The 20,666-nt window shown below is 40.1% G+C and overlaps 1 protein-coding gene across 1 annotated transcript in view; it reads left to right on the top strand.

Moving 5' to 3' along the window:
* The window catches only part of LOC124144297 (dynein axonemal heavy chain 3-like), a 179,631-nt gene that overhangs the window by 16,700 nt on the left and 142,265 nt on the right, over positions 1–20,666 (top strand). The window contains exons 3-4 of the mRNA XM_048396807.1: positions 15,086–15,254; positions 19,468–19,567. Coding sequence (XP_048252764.1) covers positions 15,086–15,254; positions 19,468–19,567 — 269 coding nt within the window. The remainder of the gene's footprint in view (positions 1–15,085; positions 15,255–19,467; positions 19,568–20,666) is intronic.

The raw sequence follows: 20,666 nt of genomic DNA, 5'->3' as shown, positions 1-20,666 counted from the left end.
CCCAGGGTCAAGGAGGCAGGGGGGACGACAGTACATGTGTATTCAAGGTCAGGGGTGGTCTAAATTGTATTTGCAAACAATCATTGACTAAATGACCAAATGAAATTCTTTGTTTATATTGAACTCAGTTTTAGCTCTTGAATATTTGTTGAAAAGAGAAAATGAAGTTTAGCGATACTTAACTTGTATTTCTCCATAACCCTGCATAGCTCTGACACAGGATAGGAATGTGACAATGTGAAATAAGAAATGACATGTTTTACCTGTGGCCACACCTGTATTGTTAGTCCAGGCCAATGATACTTCTAGTGTTATGGATTTACTTCAATATTTCAACTTCAGGCGATAAATTAAAAAAAATAAGAAATCAGAATTTGAATTAATATACCTTTGTTCACATTCACAATTAGGAAAAAAGAAAGTAGCATGACAAAGCATGTACGGTGTTTAATAACTAAGCATGACACTTTCTCATACAGCAAGACGTAACATGCCTTAATTTGCATGAACACTGAGGTTTAATTTCTTGTCTTATAATTTTCTTTTTTCCGCCTATCAGGAATCCAGATTGATGTCAGTTTAGTTCCTTACAACAGGATGTGAAAAAGTCAGGTTCTATCCAACGCAATGTTTTAATGTTTTGTTATTTTATTATATTTAAATAAATTTAAATTCAAGGAAATATATTGGCCTGGCATTAAGGCAAATTATCCCCCTTTGATGAGTATTGCCCAAGGCATGGGGAGAAGATGAGTCACTAGGAAGGATGCATTCCCAATAAACAGCACCACTACACCATATTCAGACTGAAACATGCACTAGCCATACCAATTTACCTCATTAGAGGGGTACACAAAGTATGTGATCTGGACTACCAGTTGTTTGACTTTCATTTTGTCTCGGTGGCTGCGTGGGTTAGTTCGCTGGCGATTAGGTGCCTCACACTGACAGTTTGGGTTCAAATCCCGGATGTGACACAACCCAAAAAAGTACTAGATTCTGTACTTTACTAAAAAAATGTGTTATTCCAAATACCGTAATCGACGTAGTAATCCCCCTGCTCTAACAAGCGCCCATGGCGATATTTGCTAATATATTGGCAAGTGAACAATCCCAATTAGAAATCCTTTCAACTGATCAATGTACTTATTTATTCGTGTATAATACGCACTCGTGTGTTCTTGATTATGGGCAATTAAATTCTGGAAAAATATATCTGTCGTATATAAACTTTTCAGGCTGTCAGCATAAACCACGAAATTCACGATCTTTCAACTTTGTTTTTTTTCACCAAAATTATATTCTAATAGGCGTCCCCTATTCTTAATTTTTAGAGCCCCTGGGCGCTTATTATGTTGAATACGGTATAACATTTGGTAGATTTGACCACTTTCTAAATGGCATTGTGTGTTCATGCGCTGTAGAGATAGGGCTTTACATCCCTTAAAGCACACTGATACCTGGCAACACTAAGAAAGGGCTTGACAAGTTGTACCATGTAGAGTCAAACTCAGGTCTTCAGCCTTCCCCACTGGGCCACCCTAGGAACTGTGTGACTACAATGCTGTATGCATTTATACATACATGTATGTCCTAACCCGGATTTGAATTGATTGACAGATCGACCCTGTATTTGACATCTTGTACAAGACATCCTACTTATGATTAACTGGGTACATCAAACTATCAGGGACTTCACAAAAGCAGTTTTGAATTGAACATAAATTGATCAGGGCGTATTTAAGCTTGACTACACTCTAACAACCTACAGACCACACCAGGTCAGCTGTTTGGTGAGTGTCACCCAGTACTGAGATTACAAGAGGGGTAGAAGTGCACGCCGTATCCAGGATCGGTCGGGTATGACTGTGCTGATATTGGAAACAACAAACAAATGTCATATCAGTTACGTAGAGTTGTTTACTTCAAGGGGAAGGGTTCAAATCTATCAAACTTTCACGCATGACTGCTCCCATGGGGATGTTTGAAGTATAGAACTCGTTTGAAGGTATGCTGATATTGGATATGTAAGGAGAAAGGTTGATTGATTGCTGGTGGTAGTTTGTAGTAAACTTATATAAGATAAACTTGGTGTTTGCAGTGTTGAAAGGTCATCCATTGTTTGGGAACATGACACTGAAGGCCAGTTTGACAAATAATCTGGCTTTTAATCGCTTGGGTGTTGTTGTAAAGAACAGAATAATATAAGTAATATTACAGATTGAAAATGCTAAAGATTGAAGAATGTTCAAATGCTGAAACATTGAAATAATCACCTACCCTTGTCTATTAATACAGTCAAGTCCCATTAATCTGACATAGATGCTTGCATATGATTATGTCGGATTAACAAGTATGTCGGATAAACGAAATTAAGTAGTATCAACGTTCGTGATCGAAAATCGGACAACTACCCGATAGATAAGGATTCAAACACATAATAAAAAATATAAAATAAATATCCATATTGTTATGTTACATTGTTGGCGGAATATGTTTTCTAATCATGCAAACTCTAAGGTTTAACACAAAACAACTGTTACGGACTGTATGACTTATTCAAAATACTTCCAAAAGCATAGTCTGGAATGGAAGTCGCAACTTTGAAACAGGTACCCCAAAGTTTAAAAAGCTGCTGTCTAAGTGGCTGACGTCGACTTCCTGTTGGTCAATTCATAGGTAGGTCATAGTTCGCATACTACGCTTTATATGAAATATATTAAGATACACACCAGCAACCAACGCTAGGTCCCCTTTCTGTATATCAGGGAGACCTACAGAACCTCTATACACTTAGGGCAGGTTGTAACTGAGAAAACAGACAACTGTTTTTTCCTTTCTAAACTTAATCCAAAAACCCCATTAAATTGTTTTTATAGTGGGTAGGGAGCCATTGTATTCATTTATTTTTGGTAAACTTTAGAGTTTAGTTGATGGGCAAGTTGTCTAACATGTTGAGACTACTGGTTGCCTTGGAAATGATGACGTGATAAAGGAGAATTAACATATCCTGGGATCGTATTCAGTAGACAGAGCAGCTGGAAGAAACACAATAGCATTTTTAAATAAAATCCTTAGGTCCTATAGCATTGATGAAGCACAAAAGTGCCTTTATGAATGTCCTATGTTGTGGCTGCCATACTGTCTGTACACTCCCCTACCCACTGTCTGCAAGTCCTGTCTGTAATTGATAGCATGTGAAGTATGAATATTCCATAGTCTGATCAATGGAGGATATAGGGACACAAAGCATGTTTCTTAATGAGGCCTGTACTGCTCAATAAATGTAAATCTAATGGACGGCTATATACATGGTTGTGTAATCTCTCCTGTTTACCTGCTGTGGGGAAGTGATTAAAAGCCCCATAAGCCTATCCTTCTCCCACCCCTCCCCCAAACCCTCCCCCACCCCTCTCCCACCCCCACACATCCCATCATTTCCTCCCCCTGCAGTGGGAGTGATTGATTACCTTCTATCTCTCCCCCACCACACAGATCCACTTCCACCCACCCTGAGTCCCTCCCCCTGCAGTGGGAGTGATTGATTGCCTTCTATCTCTCCCCCACCTCACAGATCCACTTCCACCCACCCTGAGTCCTTCCCCCTGCAGTGGGAGTGATTGATTGCCTTGTATCTCTCCCCCACCACACAGATCCACTTCCACCCACCCTGAGTCCCTCCCCCTGCAGTGGGAGTGATTGATTGCCTTGTATCTCTCCCCCACCACACAGATCCACTTCCACCCACCCTGAGTCCCTCTCCCTGCAGTGGGGGTGATTGATTGCCTTGTATCTCTCCCCCACCACACAGATCCACTTCCACCCACCCTGAGTCCCTCCCCCTGCAGTGGGGGTGATTGATTGCCTTGTATCTCTCCCCCACCACACAGATCCACTTCCACCCACCCTGAGTCCCTCTCCCTGCAGTGGGGGTGATTGATTGCCTTGTATCTCTCCCCCACCACACAGATCCACTTCCACCCACCCTGAGTCCCTCCCCCTGCAGTGGGAGTGATGGATTGCCTTATATCTCTCCCCCACCACACATATCCACCTCCACCCCCCCTTGAGTCCCTCCCCCTGCAGTGGGAGAGAGATTTGCTGGCTTGTATCTCTCCCCTACCTCACAATAGATACCCACTTCCACCCACCCCCACCCTCCTATGACTCTCCACCCCCTGCTGTAGGAGAGTGATCAAACACTATAGTACCCCTACTGGAATACATCCTCGATTCCTATCTGCTGTGTGTTTATGGCCATAGCTACGTCAGCTGTGTTTATGCAGGGAGTTATCATACATACACAATGGATCAGGAATAAGCTTCGGATCTCGTAATAAGCAATTACCTGAAACACCCTATTGGAAGGGATAGTAAGCCAAACGATCTAAGGCACTTCTGTGCAGAGTTGTCTCCCCTAGCTACCAGGATCTGCTGGCTTTAGTTGTAAGTTTGAATACAGGATGTATTTTAATTATGATCCTTGCATTGTCTGTCAGTACTATAGCATGGTAGGGGTTGCACCATACATACCTATGACATGCATCATTTGGGGATTTTCATTCATTTGACATATTATTATATTATTTTTCATACATTTCTATACCGCCAGTATCCAGGTACTAGTATCTGCACAAATGCGGTTTTATTTGTCCCCCAACCAGTGGATCCGTTTGCATTCCGGTTATCATTCTTAACTCCCTGGGGAGTATACAACCCAAGCTGCCTACGGGCACTCAAAGGTTTTTACATCCACCTTACATATCGGGTTCCCATTCCCTGCTGGGTGAACAGAGGCACATTAGGGTGACAACACACGTTTTGACACTTGTGTTTCAGGTGTATGTGCGTATTCGTGTTTCCACCATCTGGGCATCTACCATCGGTTGGGGGCGGTCGGGTAGCCTAGTGGTTAAAGCGTTCGCTCGTCACGCCGACGACCCGGGTTCGATTCCCGACATGGGTACAATGTGTGAAGCCCATTTCTGGTGTCCCCCGCCGTGATATTGCTGGAATATTGTTAAAAGCGGTGTAAAACCATACTCACTCACTCACTCACTCACCATCGGATGAGTAGGATCTCTTGAGTGCACAGGGTGTATGTACTGTACTCTAGGGGTAGTGATCACACTGTAAACATTGATGGTCCCAAGGATGAATAACAATTTGGTCACTATCGTGATGCGATCTCAGCACCTTGAGCGTGCTAGCCTGGCACTTTTGATGGCTTGCTCACTCTGCCACTGAAAGATTGTTCAAAATGACTTTAAACCCATTTCTTACTGTAACATGGAAAATGAGTTTTTCGTGTCAATGTAAATTTTCACACAGGTAATTTCATTCGATAGTGAGTCAATTTCTGAGTCCTGTGATGGGATTCGAACCACGGACCTTCTGATTGATGTCGGACGCCTTGTCCACATGACCAAAAATGTTAACCCCATCAGCAAGCTGACAAGGTAAGGATGTCATCTGTTGAATGACTCCAGGCCTTCTAACGGACACATTCTGACACAGTCAATATGTTACATCTCAAGTTCAATACCTTTATGATCCCAACCTTTTCTTTTGAATGTATAATTTAATCCAAGGGATTTGTTTTTTGTTTTTTTTACATGTAACATATTCATCAGAGAGGGTAAGGAATTCCAGGTGTGATCTGTGCACCTGTATAACATTGTCCTCATGTTAAACTTGAATGACAAATTGAGAACGAATAAGGCGAGGAATTACGAGGCCCTTCAGATCTTCTGCAATAAACTCCAGCATTGTCAGGTCAAGTCTGTGGAAACACAAACATGTAGGACAGAATCATAGAAGTATTTCAATCTGGATGTCCCTAATGGAAGATGTATGTGTCAATCCCCTGAGTGATTGTCATTGTAGATTACCTGTGTGTCGATACAGGGAGGATCACTGTATAGACACACATGCCAGGTGAAGCCAGCTGGGGGATGAATCATGACTACTGCATGTGCTCTCTGTGATCCCCCGGTCAGGGACTGATCCAAGGAGATGGGCAATTTCACCTGTCTGTCACCACTCATGAAAGTCACTTTACTGTACATTGCTGGCAATTTCACCTGTCTGTCATCATTCATGAAAGTCACTTTACTGTACATTGCTGGCAATTTCACCTGTCTGCCATCACTCATGAAAGTCCCTTTACTGTACATTGCTGGCAATTTCACCTGTCTGTCATCGCTCATGAAAGTCCCTTTACTGTACATTGCTGGCAATTTCACCTGTCTGCCATCACTCATGAAAGTCACTTTACTGTACATTGCTGGCAATTTCACCTGTCTGTCATCACTCATGAAAGTCACTTTACTGTACATTGCTGGCAGTGTCACCTGTCTGTCATCACTCATGAAAGTCACTTTACTGTACATTGCTGGCAATTTCACCTGTCTGTCATCACTCATGAAAGTCACTTTACTGTACATTGCTGGCAATTTCACCTGTCTGTCATCACTCATGAAAGTCACTTTACTGTACATTGCTGGCAGTGTCACCTGTCTGTCATCACTCATGAAAGTCACTTAACTGTACATTGCTGGCAATTTCACCTGTCTGTCATCACAGACCCTATTCACTTCACTGTACATTCTACTATACAATGTTACAGAAAGAAAATATGCCCTACTCAAAAAAATAATTAGCATTTATTCTTTTCTGTTATACCCACCTACCCAAGCAACAAAAATAATATTGACACAAATTTATTTGTATTTTTTTGACAAAACCGAACTAACAGGTTAACAAGAAATTCTTAAACTGCAAAATAGCAAGGGTGGCCCTCGAACTTCTGATTGGGATCAGTAGAATCAAAGCCGCAGATCGTACAGTGATCCACATGTTTCAACTAAACCTGGATATCATGTAGAGGGATTTTACGAAACAATGTGCCTATCTCCTGATTAACACATATCCTATTTTAGTATGCTGATATGAATGATATTCCCTATTCTAGTGTGTTGATATGACTGATATTCCCTATCGCATGTGTGATCAATGGCTGCGTGTTCATGTACACCAGATCCACAGCATCAGTTCTAGCTGTGACTGTTATAGTCACAGAATATTGATGAATGATACATTTGTCTAAGATATACATACCTGTGTGGAGTTTATGATTGCATGCACTGGAAGTACCTGACTTTCTGCGGCAGGTTAAAATTACTTGTAGCTAGATTTGCAATGATAACTAGGCCCTACATAGAATAGGTCTTCAGCAACCCATACTTCCCATAAAAGGCGACTCTGTGCTTGTCGTGTGAGGCGACTAACGGGATGGGGTGGTCAGGCTCGCTGACTTGGTTGATGTATGTCATCGATCCCAATTGCGTGGATCGGTGCTCATATTGTCAATCACTGGATTGTCTGGTCCAGACTTGATTATTTACAGACTGCTGTCATATAGCTGGAATATTGCTGAGTGCGGCGTTCAACAACAAACAAACAAAAAACATATTGTATTGGACATATTATGAGCCCAATGTGTTCCAATAAGTGCCCAAAAGTTTTTAAAAAAGAAGTTATGTGTGTCTGTCTGTTTCTCTGTGTATGTTTGTCTATGTGTATGTTTGTGTGTGTATGTATGTTTATCTGTCTGTGTTTGTCTATGTGTGTGTGTGTCTGTGTGTGTTTGTATGTGTGTATGTCTGTCTGTTAGTGTGTGTATGTGTGTATCTGTGTGTTTCTGTTTGTCTGTCTGTGTGTTTGTGTGTATGTCTGTCCCTGTCTGTGTGTGTGTCTGTCTGTGTGTGTTTATCTGTCTCTGTGTGTGTCTGTCTGTCTCTGTGTGTGCTTGTCTATGTGTTTGTATGTTTGTGTGTCTGTGTGTGTATGTGTGTGTCTGTCTGTGTGTGTTTATCTGTCTCTGTGTGTGTCTGTCTGTCTCTGTGTGTGCTTGTCTATGTGTTTGTATGTTTGTGTGTCTGTGTGTGTATGTGTGTGTCTGTCTGTGTGTGTTTATCTGTCTCTGTGTGTGTCTGTCTGTCTCTGTGTGTGCTTGTCTATGTGTTTGTATGTTTGTGTGTCTGTGTGTGTATGTGTGTGTCTGTCTGTGTGTGTTTATCTGTCTCTGTGTGTGTCTGTCTGTCTCTGTGTGTGCTTGTCTATGTGTTTGTATGTTTGTGTGTCTGTGTGTGTATGTGTGTGTCTGTCTATGGTGTATCTGTCTGTGTGTGTTTGTCTATGTGTGTGTTTGTATGTGTCTGTGTGTGTGTGTGTCTGTCTGTCTCTGTCTCTGTGTGTGTCTGTCTCTGTGTGTGTTTATCTGTCTCTGTGTGTGTCTGTCTGTCTCTGTTTGTGTTTGTCTATGTGTGTGTATGTTTATGTGTGTATGTTTATCTGTCTGTGTGTTTGTCTATATGTGTGTGTATGTGTCTGTGTGTCTGTCTATGGTGTGTCTGTGTACATTTGTGTGTGTGTGTGTGTGTGTGTGTGTGTGTGTGTGTGTGTGTGTGTGTGTGTGTGTGTGTGTGTGTGTGTGTGTGTGTGTGTGTGTGCATGTCTGTCTGTATGTGTGTCCCTCCTTTTCCCAATAGCTGTTTCCTCACTTGTTCACTGTTGTTAATGAAGAACACTGGGTCCTGCTTGGAGCACCCTGTGATACTATCTGCCCCTTTAAGTGTTAGTCACACCTGCTTGTATATAGGTATAGGTATATAACAGATTAGCTTGTAAGTAAAAACCACCATGTATTTAGATCTGTCTATTGTCACATACACAAGTAATAGCTTATTAGTGGCAAATACACTTCAATCAGTGTCTGTGATTTGTTTTTCAAACAATTGTCTTATTATGTCTGTAAATACCCTGCCTCGGCCTTGGAGTCCCTGATTAATGTTACACAGATATCGCTGGAGGTGTTTCAGTGCTTCTCCACCAGCTAGGGGGCGTACCATTCAATATTTGGCTCAGTCAATTGACAAAGATCCAATCTGTGGGCACTTTAGGTATATAAATAACCAATATTTACCTGTGATTTTCTCACACCTGTGTAATTAGGTATTGTGTGAAAGGTATGAACTGACTTACTTGTATGTTCTGATTGCATAAGGTGGTGATCATGACTTCTTATATGTCAAATATGCTACCTTAATATTGACAGTTTTGTTTTTGCAAATAATAATTATAAACTTAAAAATTATTAAGGGGGACTGGTCATCTGGCCATACATGATAGGGGGGTCATGTAAACAGGATACAGTTAAAGTAGGGGGGACGGGGGGGAGGCGCTTGAAATATTGACAGTACTGTTTTTTTTCAAAGTATAATTATAAATTAAACATTATTAAGGGGGACTGGTCATCTGGTCATACATGATGGGGGGAGGGGGGTGGGGGGCAGTCCTAAGAATACATTCCACAGACCAACCTCACCGTCCTCACACCCATAATAATAAATGACCGGCCCCTTATACATTAACTTCATTTTGTCACGAAGATATTAGACTACATTATGTACAACATCTCTGCTTATGAATGAAAATTTTAAAGAGTTTTCTGATTGATTTAAAGTTATCATTTTCTAATTTGGAGGTACACCTTCTCTCTGTCACAATGAAGGATTTTACTGGATGCAAAATATGGGACCTATATGCATTATATTTGAGAATGGACACAAATACTGGTAATATGAACATTGCATGCAAAAGAGTATGGCTGTATGAACCATTAAATCTATCTTTTAAAAATAGGATGAATTTATGATAATCACCTTGATGCTATTTACATTTCTTTATAAGTACACAACTCATACATTTTCTTACATCACAGAAACGATTAATGATCACACAGCAGTATTACACAATAGACAGTAGTTATTATCAGTACTGAAATATGTTTAAGTTGGCAGATCCATAAACATATATTATCTTCAAACAGTATAACCTTAGACTGTGTATAGGCTATGCCATGAAAGGGAGTGATGGCACACCCTACAGAACACTACATTATATTCCAATATTGATATATGCTATAGACATGATACAAGACTTGGTGGCAGTGTGGTTACACCTTTCCTGTAGGCCATGTAGTTTCTTTTACTTGGTTTACAAAACTGTAGGCCTAAAATTCAATATAGGAGGTGAGTGAGGTGTGTTTAACGCTGCTTTAAACAGTATTCCAGTTATATCACGGCGTGTCAGCTTAATGTGTGAGGAAAGCCCGAAGTGATGCAGGTCTCAGACGTTTACCACTTTGGTGAAACCCATGAGCACGGGTATGGTGCTGACAAACCAAGAAACATAATCGGGGCGAACCGTGATTCGAACCCACAATCATAGGTTTCTGGCGTGCCCAAGGGACGCAACTCTGCACAGCGAATTGCACTGCCTTAGATGACTGGGCCACCCCTGCCCTCAAATATAGGTCAAAACTCCAGATTCGTACTGCTACTAATGAAGATGGCAAGATACCAAAATATAATTAATTATAATTTTTGTTAGAATAATGATTTTTATTCGGAAATTATTCACCATTTCCTATGAACTGTGGTGTCGGACCAAAAATAAATGTCAAAAGTCTTTCTTTTTCTTTTTTTTGATTTTCAGATTTTTTTGTCAGTCTGTCTCATAAACCAACTGCAATAAATGTAAAGCCTTAGTGGCAGTCCACAGTCCATACTGTAACTGATAGGGAGACATTCATTGCTTCTATAATACATGCTCCAGCCTTAGCCATCTTAAAAACAACATCGTAAATACGACTGATCAAACGTGAGAGATGCAAATCTAAAAGTAACTATCAGCTTGTTGAATCAGATCCATTGTTAGTTTCTTTTTGTGATGACACTGAATATCATGAATGTCCCATCAATCAAATTTATTCTGAAAATATCCCAAGCAATATTGGACAACAATAATTGTTGTACGGAAACATCTTTCTTTTGTTACTTGTATCAATAATGTGAGCAGTGGTGTGGAAATAAGCACAATCCGGCTATGTGTTGTTAGGAAAATACCATGTGGGAGGCAATATCCGACTCCTGGGGAGTATTTTCAGCTTATTAATACTGGTAATTAAATTATTCCACCTAACCACGTTAGCGTTGATTCAATACATTCTCAGATGTATAATATCAAACAATTCTATTTCAGGGCTGATTGGCACACTTGATTGGACATTCTTGTTTCTACGTACATGTTATCCCTAATTAATTGTCACAGTTATTCATATTTCAAATATCAAATTCATTTATTTCATAAAGGGAAGTTTTTTTTCTTTCTTGATTGAAATAAAATAAAAAATAAATTGTTTTGTGTATTTTTTATTACAACATGATTGAAAATAAAATCCAGTATACCATATGATAGTAAATATGACTTCTTGATTGATAATTGGAGATCTTATCCTGCAGTGATCGACCATCTTCTCAATGCAAGAGAGTTAACTGACTCTAAAAGTCCAGTTTGACCATGTGGTCATGACAGGCAATGACTGGCAATGACAAATCCACAACTGTGTCAGTCGATCAGCTTCATTCCAGCTATCTTCGTAATTAGAAAGCTGACCTGTTTGTTGACCGTTGGGCTTAAGCACTTTGTCCACATTGTACAAAACCGTAGGAGAAGCACTAACAACAACAGATCCACACACCACAACTGGAATCGACTAGGCGCCACGTTCAGTTACCGGTATAAAAGTCATTTGAATCCCAGAGATGCAGCAGTCATCTAATGAATTTATTTACACTCCTGCCGATGGCAAGTGACCATTGTGGAAGAGTTGCTTCCCTTCCATTGAAACTGCCATTTTGGTGATGTTGGCCATTTATTAAAAAAAGTGCTTTTTTTTCTTGCTTTTTTTTCTTTTTCTTTTTTTTGAAATTAAGGGGAAAATCAGGGATCTGTAACACAAGAAAAAAATGGTCTGGCCTTAAAGAGAAAAAAAAAGCACGGATAACAAAATACTACCAACATGGACATTAATGTTGGATCTTATGAAATGGATTTACTTGTAACAGTGCAATTCTTCACAGTGAAGCAACAAGTTTTATAGATTACATGGTAACTTTTAACTACTCTATTGGTAATGGATTCCCACCGGTATGATACCGAGTGCACCTAGAGCCTCTCCAAGCTCCATATACCTGTGAGTATCGAATGACAGACTAATGATTGCCAATACAGACATATCAAGGCCATATCACAGCCACAAACAACAGTAAACAATTTAGCTGCCTGACTTCCCCTTTTAATGAGAGTTGATCGCATTGGAAACTAATTCTGAACTACTGCATGCGTGTTTATGTTGGACTGAAGGTCCTGATCGCCTCGGTGCTATTTGAGTACGTCCTGCCTGTCAGTGTGTGTACTGTTAGTGCCCATGGTGTGGTTGGTGGAGCAGGGCTTTTAATGCCTAGTGGCATGCAATGTATGCATAACTAATGTCAAAAACACCTCGGTCAATTATGCTTAAAATGAAACTGGATATTTTGATTATTTTAATTACGTTTTCTGATTTATTATCGGTGATTAATTTATTCCACGATGTTTCATTTTTGTCCTCAGTGACTTTATCTGGTGGATTAATGGCTTGTTTACTGTTTGAACAATTTCACAAATTTGTGATTCAGTTAGACCAGGAGTAAGTGGATTTGACTATACATTACAGAAATTGAATTGTTTTGATCTACGGATATTGCAATATAGGTACATCTATTGCAATAGAATAGTGATAGTAAAAAGTTAAAAAAACTCCATTGTTACACTACTGGGTATTGCAATATGAGTACAACTATTGCAATGGAATAGTGGTAGTGAAAAACAGTATAATAATGATAATAAAAAGTGAAAAAACTCTATTGTTATACTACTGGGTATTGCAATATGAGTACAACTATTGCAATAGAATAGTGATAGTGATTACAGTAGAATGGTGATAGTAAAAAGTGAGAAAACTCTATTGTTATACTACTGGGTATTGCAATATGAGTACAGCTATTGCAATAGAATAGTGGTAGTGAAAAACAGTAGAATAGTGATAGTAAAAAGTGAAAAACTCTATTGTTACACTATTGCAGTAGAATTGAAGATGTTTTTTATTACCCCTCCCTTCCACATCCGCAAACATGACTGAGGGGAGAGCATCATCAAACATATCACCGCCCCGGCATTCTGCCTAGGCCACATGTTCATTTACTGTATTGTATCAAAGACATATATATATAGATATAACGTGCCGCTATTCGCTGTGCAGAGTTGCGTCCGTTGGGCATGCCAGAAACCTATGGTCGTGGGTTCGAATCCTGGTTCGCCCCGATTATGTTTCTAGGTTTGTCAGCACCATACCCGTGCTGTGGGTTTCACCGAAGTGGTAAACATCTGAGACCTGCATCACTTCAGGCTTTCCTCCCACATTAAGCTGACCCACCGTAATATAACTGGAATAATGTTAAAAGCGGCGTTAAACCCAACTCACTCACTATCATATCGTGGGAAGGTTAAAAACAATATCCCTTGGGGTCATATGCAGATAGAGATGCAAATATTAAAGGTCAAGTAGGGACTACTTCAGTGTTTACAAACAAAAATGGTGTCGTCATTTGGCGATCAAGTCAGAATTACCCCAAGTAAAAACAGTTGGATTTAGCCGAAATATGGTAGACTCTAAACAAACCTGACAAATCTCATAGACTAGGGTTAGAGTAGCTTCCCTTTGATAAAGGGCAGTTACTCTAGCAGACACACTGATGGATTTCCGCGGAAGGCAAGTAGAAACAATTTGACAATAGTTGTTTTGCCCATATTTAGTTACGCCACTGTATAAGAAACAGGTTTCAGTTGGAACTATATTGACTGTTGTCACTGTCCGACTGACACATCACACACCTTCTGACAGAATATATATTAATGCACACATTCCAGGAAAACTTCAAGTGTTATGTTTGTTAGAGTCGGGAAGAGATTTTTTTGAGCACAGAATTGAAGAATGACATTATATGACAAAGCGGTTATCAAGCTTGTGTGTTCGCCAAAGGTCGCTAAATAAAATGTTTATTCCTTATGCAGGATATTTACCATCTTCAAACACTCTCGTGTGATAGCCTCTCTGTATATGTATGTATGTCTTTAAATGTATGTAGATGTATGTTACTACAGTCATTACAAGGTTTACTGCTTAATAAACAGGTTTAACTGTTTACAGGTTAATAAACCACTTATGTAAGCCTATTAGAGTGAGTGGGTATGGTTTTACGCCACTTGTAGAAATATTACAGCAATATCACAGCGGGGGAGACCAGAAAAGGATTTCACACATTGTACCCATGTAGGGAATCGAACCAGGTCTTCGGCGTGACAAGCGAATGCTTTAACCACTAGACTACTCCACCATCCCTAAGCCTATTGTAGAGGGACAGGTTAATAACGCTTTTGTATGTACCTCCCTCTAATCAGCAGACAGACATTTCATAGACTGGAATTTATTCCATCATAGCAGTGTATAGTCTGGAAGGTAATATCTACAATATCTGAAAAACTATCAGACCTACTCCAGTCAAAGTTGGTATATTTAATTAGGGCCATATGACACAGTTGAACCAATCAACTCAACTCAAAAGGGTGCACGGGAATCACACATGTTGAGACGCCCAACGCTAAGACCGTATTCCGTGCGTGCGTGATTCCCGTGCACCCTTACGGGTTGAGTTGATTGGTTCAACTGTGTCATACGGCCCTGTGCCGCAGGGGTAGCATTATGCAGATGGCTGTTACAATGAATGCTCGTTCCACCCGTGACGAACAGGTCTGGTTGTTGATGAAATATAGTGACAGCTAAATAGACAGATTTTTTATTCATGCACCGATTGTCTTTAAATGTAATATCCAGTTATGTATGACTGTTTAATAATCTCATACCAACTTTGACTGGAGTAGGTCCAATAGTTTTTCAGATATTGTAGTAAACGTCGGAACCTTAAATTAATTTCCAGAATATACATACAAAACAATAGACCTAAGTCTAAGGTTTCTGAATGTCATACGTTTGATAAGAGACATGTTATTATTGTGATCTTTGTTGAAGTATGTTTGTTTGAACATAATCTGTATATGCCGTTTATGATTGTGTTTACAGCCTGCCTTCAGTGAACGGCCGAAAATTCTAGAAAGAGGCTCCTTCACAAAAGCTGCACCAATCAAAGAGAAAAGGCATTTCCGAAAAGTGAGCGACTCTATCGGCAACAACTACAGCCCCAGCGCCCGTCACCTGACAGCGTCAGTCATCTACGAAACAACCAAACTAGGTACCATGCTTGAGAATTATGAAAAGACAGATGATTGACATATCAATCTGGGGTGTCTTTTGCAAATTTTATAAGGATTTTCCTATTATTACATCACATTAGCCATATGGGTAGCAATATCTGTGCAATTACTTTCACTGAGCAATAAATGTTTGCTAAAAATGCTGACTGGCTAGTTCACACTGATGGTTCCCGTTTGTGAAGCGGGCAGTCGTAATGGTAATGCATTGTCACTAATTACATCTTCCCGAGTCAAGGGCGTTAACTGACTATAATTATTAAAGTCCAGTTTCCCCCCTTGCCGAACTAGGCCAGAATTCCGGAGTTACATTTTGGCTGGACTAACGAGTCTATGCATCGTCCACAGAACTTAACATGTTGTTCGCAAACAACATGGATTTCAAATTTGAGATCGACTGCAGAATTTGCAAAGCATGTGTACTGCAAACTAGGCATTGACAGATATTTTGCAAATCTTTTTATGTTCTTAATCAAGCTGCTCAAGTGATTTGATGCACTTCGCGAGACCCATTTCATTACAATATAGACCTTGACTATCGATCACATTGTCTTGATTGGGCGCTGCCATTTTGTTTGAAGCGAATGCAAGTGATATGAAAGATGGAATCTGAATGGTCAGTTGGAAGGACATAGAAGGGACATAACTCGTACTATCCACTGGTGTCACTATGATCAAACCCAGAAATTCCTGCCTAGTTCAGCAAGGGTGTAAACTGGACTTACATAATCAGTTAACTCCCTTGCCTCAGGAAGATGCACTGATAAACGATGACATCATCCATTGTTCATGATGTCACAGATGGTTATATTTGACAGTTCCATCAGTAGTATGACTGAGTTCATGTCACAATCTGTGATTGGGAAAAACATTTGACTACATTTTCAACACTATCAGTAATATACCACTTAACGTTTGAGAGGGATACGGGGCTATTTCATACAGTTATGTAACTAGAAGACATGGCAACTGGTGTACCTGAACCATGTACTTACTTTTATTAACTCAGTAACTGAACTTGCTCCAGTTGCATGGCAACATGGGATACTATTTGTATGACACCATCTCCAAACAGCCAATCACACACTTTCAAGGTCCCACGCTCTGAATATCCCAGTCAGATGTTGGGTTGTATATATAGAATAACCTACTTGCTACTAGGGAAAGATAATCTGTAATTCCTCATATCTCATACGTTATTCCTGAAATAGGGCTGGGACTAGTCCAAATTTACTACCCGGGTACCCACACCCCTATTATCTGACACTACCGGGGTACCCACTGTTGGTGTCAAGAGATTGGGAATAGTTTGACAGTAGCCCTGGCAAAATGTATTTAGATACACATATAAAACAATGTGGCCATGCATACACTGAAGTTGACTGAAGTTTTAGCTTTATTCAAACATATGAAAGTCAGAAGGAACGTCTGTTGTGCCCTTAAACCAACAATGGTCTTAAGTCTACAATATTCATGAAGAAATGCAAACATAAGAGACTTAAAATTGTCGTGTAACCATGTAGTTATATAGTGAATTTTTGTCATAAAACAATATATCACAAAACTAACCACGGGTCCGGGTAGTCCTGGTACCTGGGTCCTACTCAGGACCCACCCGACCTGACTACCCGAGCTACCCGTCCCAGCCCTATCCTGAAATCCTGTAAACCATGAAATTAATGAGTCATATTGTACATGTTGTATGCAGTTCAGCATACAACTGTGAACGTATACGTTTTTGCTACATAAATTAACATATATCACCACTGATCTCACTGACTGTTTAAAGTGCAAAAACAAAATGTAAATACGTTCACAATCTCATTAAAATCAGATCTTAGTTCTCCCTATTGCTAAACAAAGATCTGAGGACATCCCATTACGGGTCACGTCAGAACGACCTTTCATCCAACCAATCAGAGCGTCGCTTACCAGATCATGAAAGTTTCTAATCATGCAACCTCGAAATATTTAACATGGGGTATTGCGAGCGACAGTTATGGGTTTTATGATTATATCCATACAATATAGGCCATCTGTAAGCCATTCCAGAATGTTATCTTTATCAGTTTTAAAAATTCTAATCGAGAATACCGGTACATCAAAATATGTTTCGAAGTGTAGTCGCCAATTTGAAACTAGTGTTGTAAAGCTCGAGAAACCTGCTTTCTGATTGGCTAGTGTCCATTTCTTGTCAGTCATTTCATTGATCGGTCAAAGTTCGCGAAAGGTCGTTCTGACGTGAACCTTAAAGGGATGTCCTCAGATCTTTGTTTAGCGGTAGCGAAAACTAAGATCTGTTTTTAATGAGATTGATACGTTCAAAATCACCTGTTTCGATTTGGCAATGCGATACTTCGTGTGACGTCACCTATATTTCGTGATTCTGTTCCATGCACTACTTATTGTAGCATAATGGCTTAAATCTGCCTTGTAGGGCTACACATGTTGCAATTAGGGTATCAAAATGCATTGTATATTCTTATATCTTTGCGACACTACGTAAAAAAATAACATCTGTCACTGGTGGAATGTAATTCTCAACTTTCAACCAACCGTATCCTCGAGCCAAAATTATTTAATCATGGAAAAGGGAATAGTTATTGTGGTGTAGATGGTAGATCCATAAACCCAATTTATAAATGAGCTGCTGATTGCCCCTCTGCCCCAACCAAACCCACCAAGCCGTTACAGTAGGTATAGTGTAAAAACTTCTCCCTCTTCTCCTCATGCCTGGAAATTAAAAGCAGGAAATTAAAAAATGAAATAAGTCATATTCAAATGAAATAGGTCAGATCAACTGACAAAGATTGTAAAAGGTCCTATGTATTGTTACACAAGGGCAGATCCAGCATTTTTAAAAAGGAGGGGTTTCAAAATACCAAAATTTTCCTCTACTACATTTGGTTTTCAAAAGGGGGGGAGGGGGGGGTCCGAACCCCTTGGACCCCCACCCTGGATCTGCCTATGTTGTTACACAAGTTCTTTGATCGTACATGAGCACTGTCTTGTGTTCACCATGACTGCTGTAACTCTACTGGACATTTTCACTACATGTGACACAAATACAGAACTCCGTGATGAAGCACTAAATCCAGTGCTCAACTACCGTATTCGATGTAATACGCGCTCCGCCCTAATAAGCGCCCACGGCGATATTTGCTAACATATTGGCTAGTGAAATCCAAGTTAGCACCCTTCCGATTGATCAAGACACAAGACTTATTTATTTGTGTATAATATGCACTCATGTGTTATATGCACCCTTAATTATGGGCAATTAAATTCTGGAAAATATATCTGTCATGTTTAATATGCACATACTTTTCTTTTGTATCATTTCGAGCTGTCAGCATAAACCATGAAATTTACGATCTTTCAACTCGACGTAATAAGCGCCCCGCTCTAATAAGCGCCCACGACGACATTTGCAAAGATATTGGCTAGTGAACAATCCCAATTAGCACCCCTTACATCCCAATGTACACCAGACTTATATATTCTCGTATAATACGCACTCGTGTGTTAAATGCACCCTTAATTATGGGCAATTAAATTCTGGAAAAATATATCTGTCGTACAAAAACATTTCAGGCTGTCAGCATAAACCATGAAATTTATCTTTCAATTCTGTTTTTCTCACCAAAATTATATTCCAATAAGAGCCCCCTATTTCTAATTTTGAGAGCGCCCTGGGCGTTTATTACGTCGAATACGGTACATTGTTTATTGGGAGCTTGTTATGATTGTCCTTCTTCCAGGATGTCAGTGAACCTGACATGACAATAAACTCCAGATAAAAATGTATCACTTTATTAAAGCTCACTTTTTTAATGCGCACATTAATTTTATGATTTACAGTAGTACATACATGCTTGCTATTTTGTTTGATAGGCATTACTTAGAAGTTGACAGATGACAAGATAGACACAATTTTTATGGATAACAACTTCTTTAATACTGTGAAGAGCTTGCTTGCTTGCTTGCTGTTGATGAGTCCCTATCTCCATATACCCAACCAAATGTTGAGTGGAATATGTTATGTTTGTTGTACATGTTAATTCCCCTAGTGTGTGGGTAATGTAGGTATCCCATCACAGGCAGAATTGTCATGATACTTCTTTGCATATTCTAAACCATCTGCCGTACTATAAATCTCCAAACATCCTAAAATTTTGAACATATACTTTTCAGCTTATTCTGTAGAGGAAACATATTTTTTATCACCACGGAAACCAGCTGTCCGTAAATCTCCATGTCCAGAGGAAGTCAATGGAATAGAGTACCGGAGACAGTGAGTATGACAAACAGATGATTGATCATCAGTTCTGTGTTTGATTCCTGGTCCACACTGATTATGTCCCTTGGTTTGTCAGCAGCATACCCCTGCCTGAAGGTTTTAGAAAAGTGGTTTTACATGGGCAGATCTCAATCACATCAGGCTTGCCTCTCACATCAAGCTGATGTGCTGTGAGGGGGGTCGGGGAGCCTAGTGGTTAAAGCGTTCACGCGTCAAGCCGAAAATCCTGGTTCGATTCCCGACATGGGTACAATGAGTGAAGCCCATTTCTTGTGTCCCCCGCTGTGATATTGCTGGAATATTGCTAAAAGCGGCGTAAAATAAAACTCACTCACTCACTGATGTGCTGTGTTGTAACTGAAATACCAGGTACTGTTCATTGTGGAATTGAGCTCAATCACTCACTCTTCTCAAAATGCTGGGCTCAATATTCAATTCGAATTAACAAAAATAAATAATTATCCTAATTGTGTGTTCAAGTGCAAATCATATTACAGGATATGATACTGAATTCAGTTTGGTTCTGAAAGAGACTGAGTTCTCACATGAATTTTGTCGTTTCGTGACAGGTGTTACTTGATAAAAAAGTTCTAACACCTGCCCTGAAACTTAAAAATTTGCATATGTAGTGGCCATAAAATGTCTGAGTCCCATGATGGAATTCGAATCACGGACCTTCTGATCCGAGGTCGGACGCCTTGTCCACATGACCAAAGGGGTTAACCTCCGTCAGCAAGCTGACAAGGTAAGGATGTCATCTGTGGGATGACTCCACGCCCTGCTACATACTCCCCCATCAACAGAAGGCACATCCCGGGCTGCATAGTAGTGTGCTGAGGCTTATTTTGCTCAAATTTAATATGAACGTGCTCAGCCCCACGTTGGGCGCCAATGTAGCGGCCATAAAATGTCCGAGTCCCATGATGGAATTCGAACCACGGACCTTCTGATCCGAGGTCGGACGCCTTGTCCACATGACCAAAGGGGTTAACCTCCGTCAGCAAGCTGACAAGGTAAGGATGTCATCTGTGGGACGACTCCACGCCCTGCTACATACTCCCCCATCAACAGAAGGCACGTCCCGGCTGCATAG

The sequence above is a fragment of the Haliotis rufescens genome, unplaced genomic scaffold (assembly GCF_023055435.1).
Source record: "Haliotis rufescens isolate VD_foot unplaced genomic scaffold, xgHalRufe1.0.p SCAF_16, whole genome shotgun sequence".
Classification (NCBI taxonomy): domain Eukaryota; kingdom Metazoa; phylum Mollusca; class Gastropoda; order Lepetellida; family Haliotidae; genus Haliotis; species Haliotis rufescens.
Note: the sequence above shows the minus strand (reverse complement) of the source record. Positions and strands in the feature narration are given on the sequence as shown.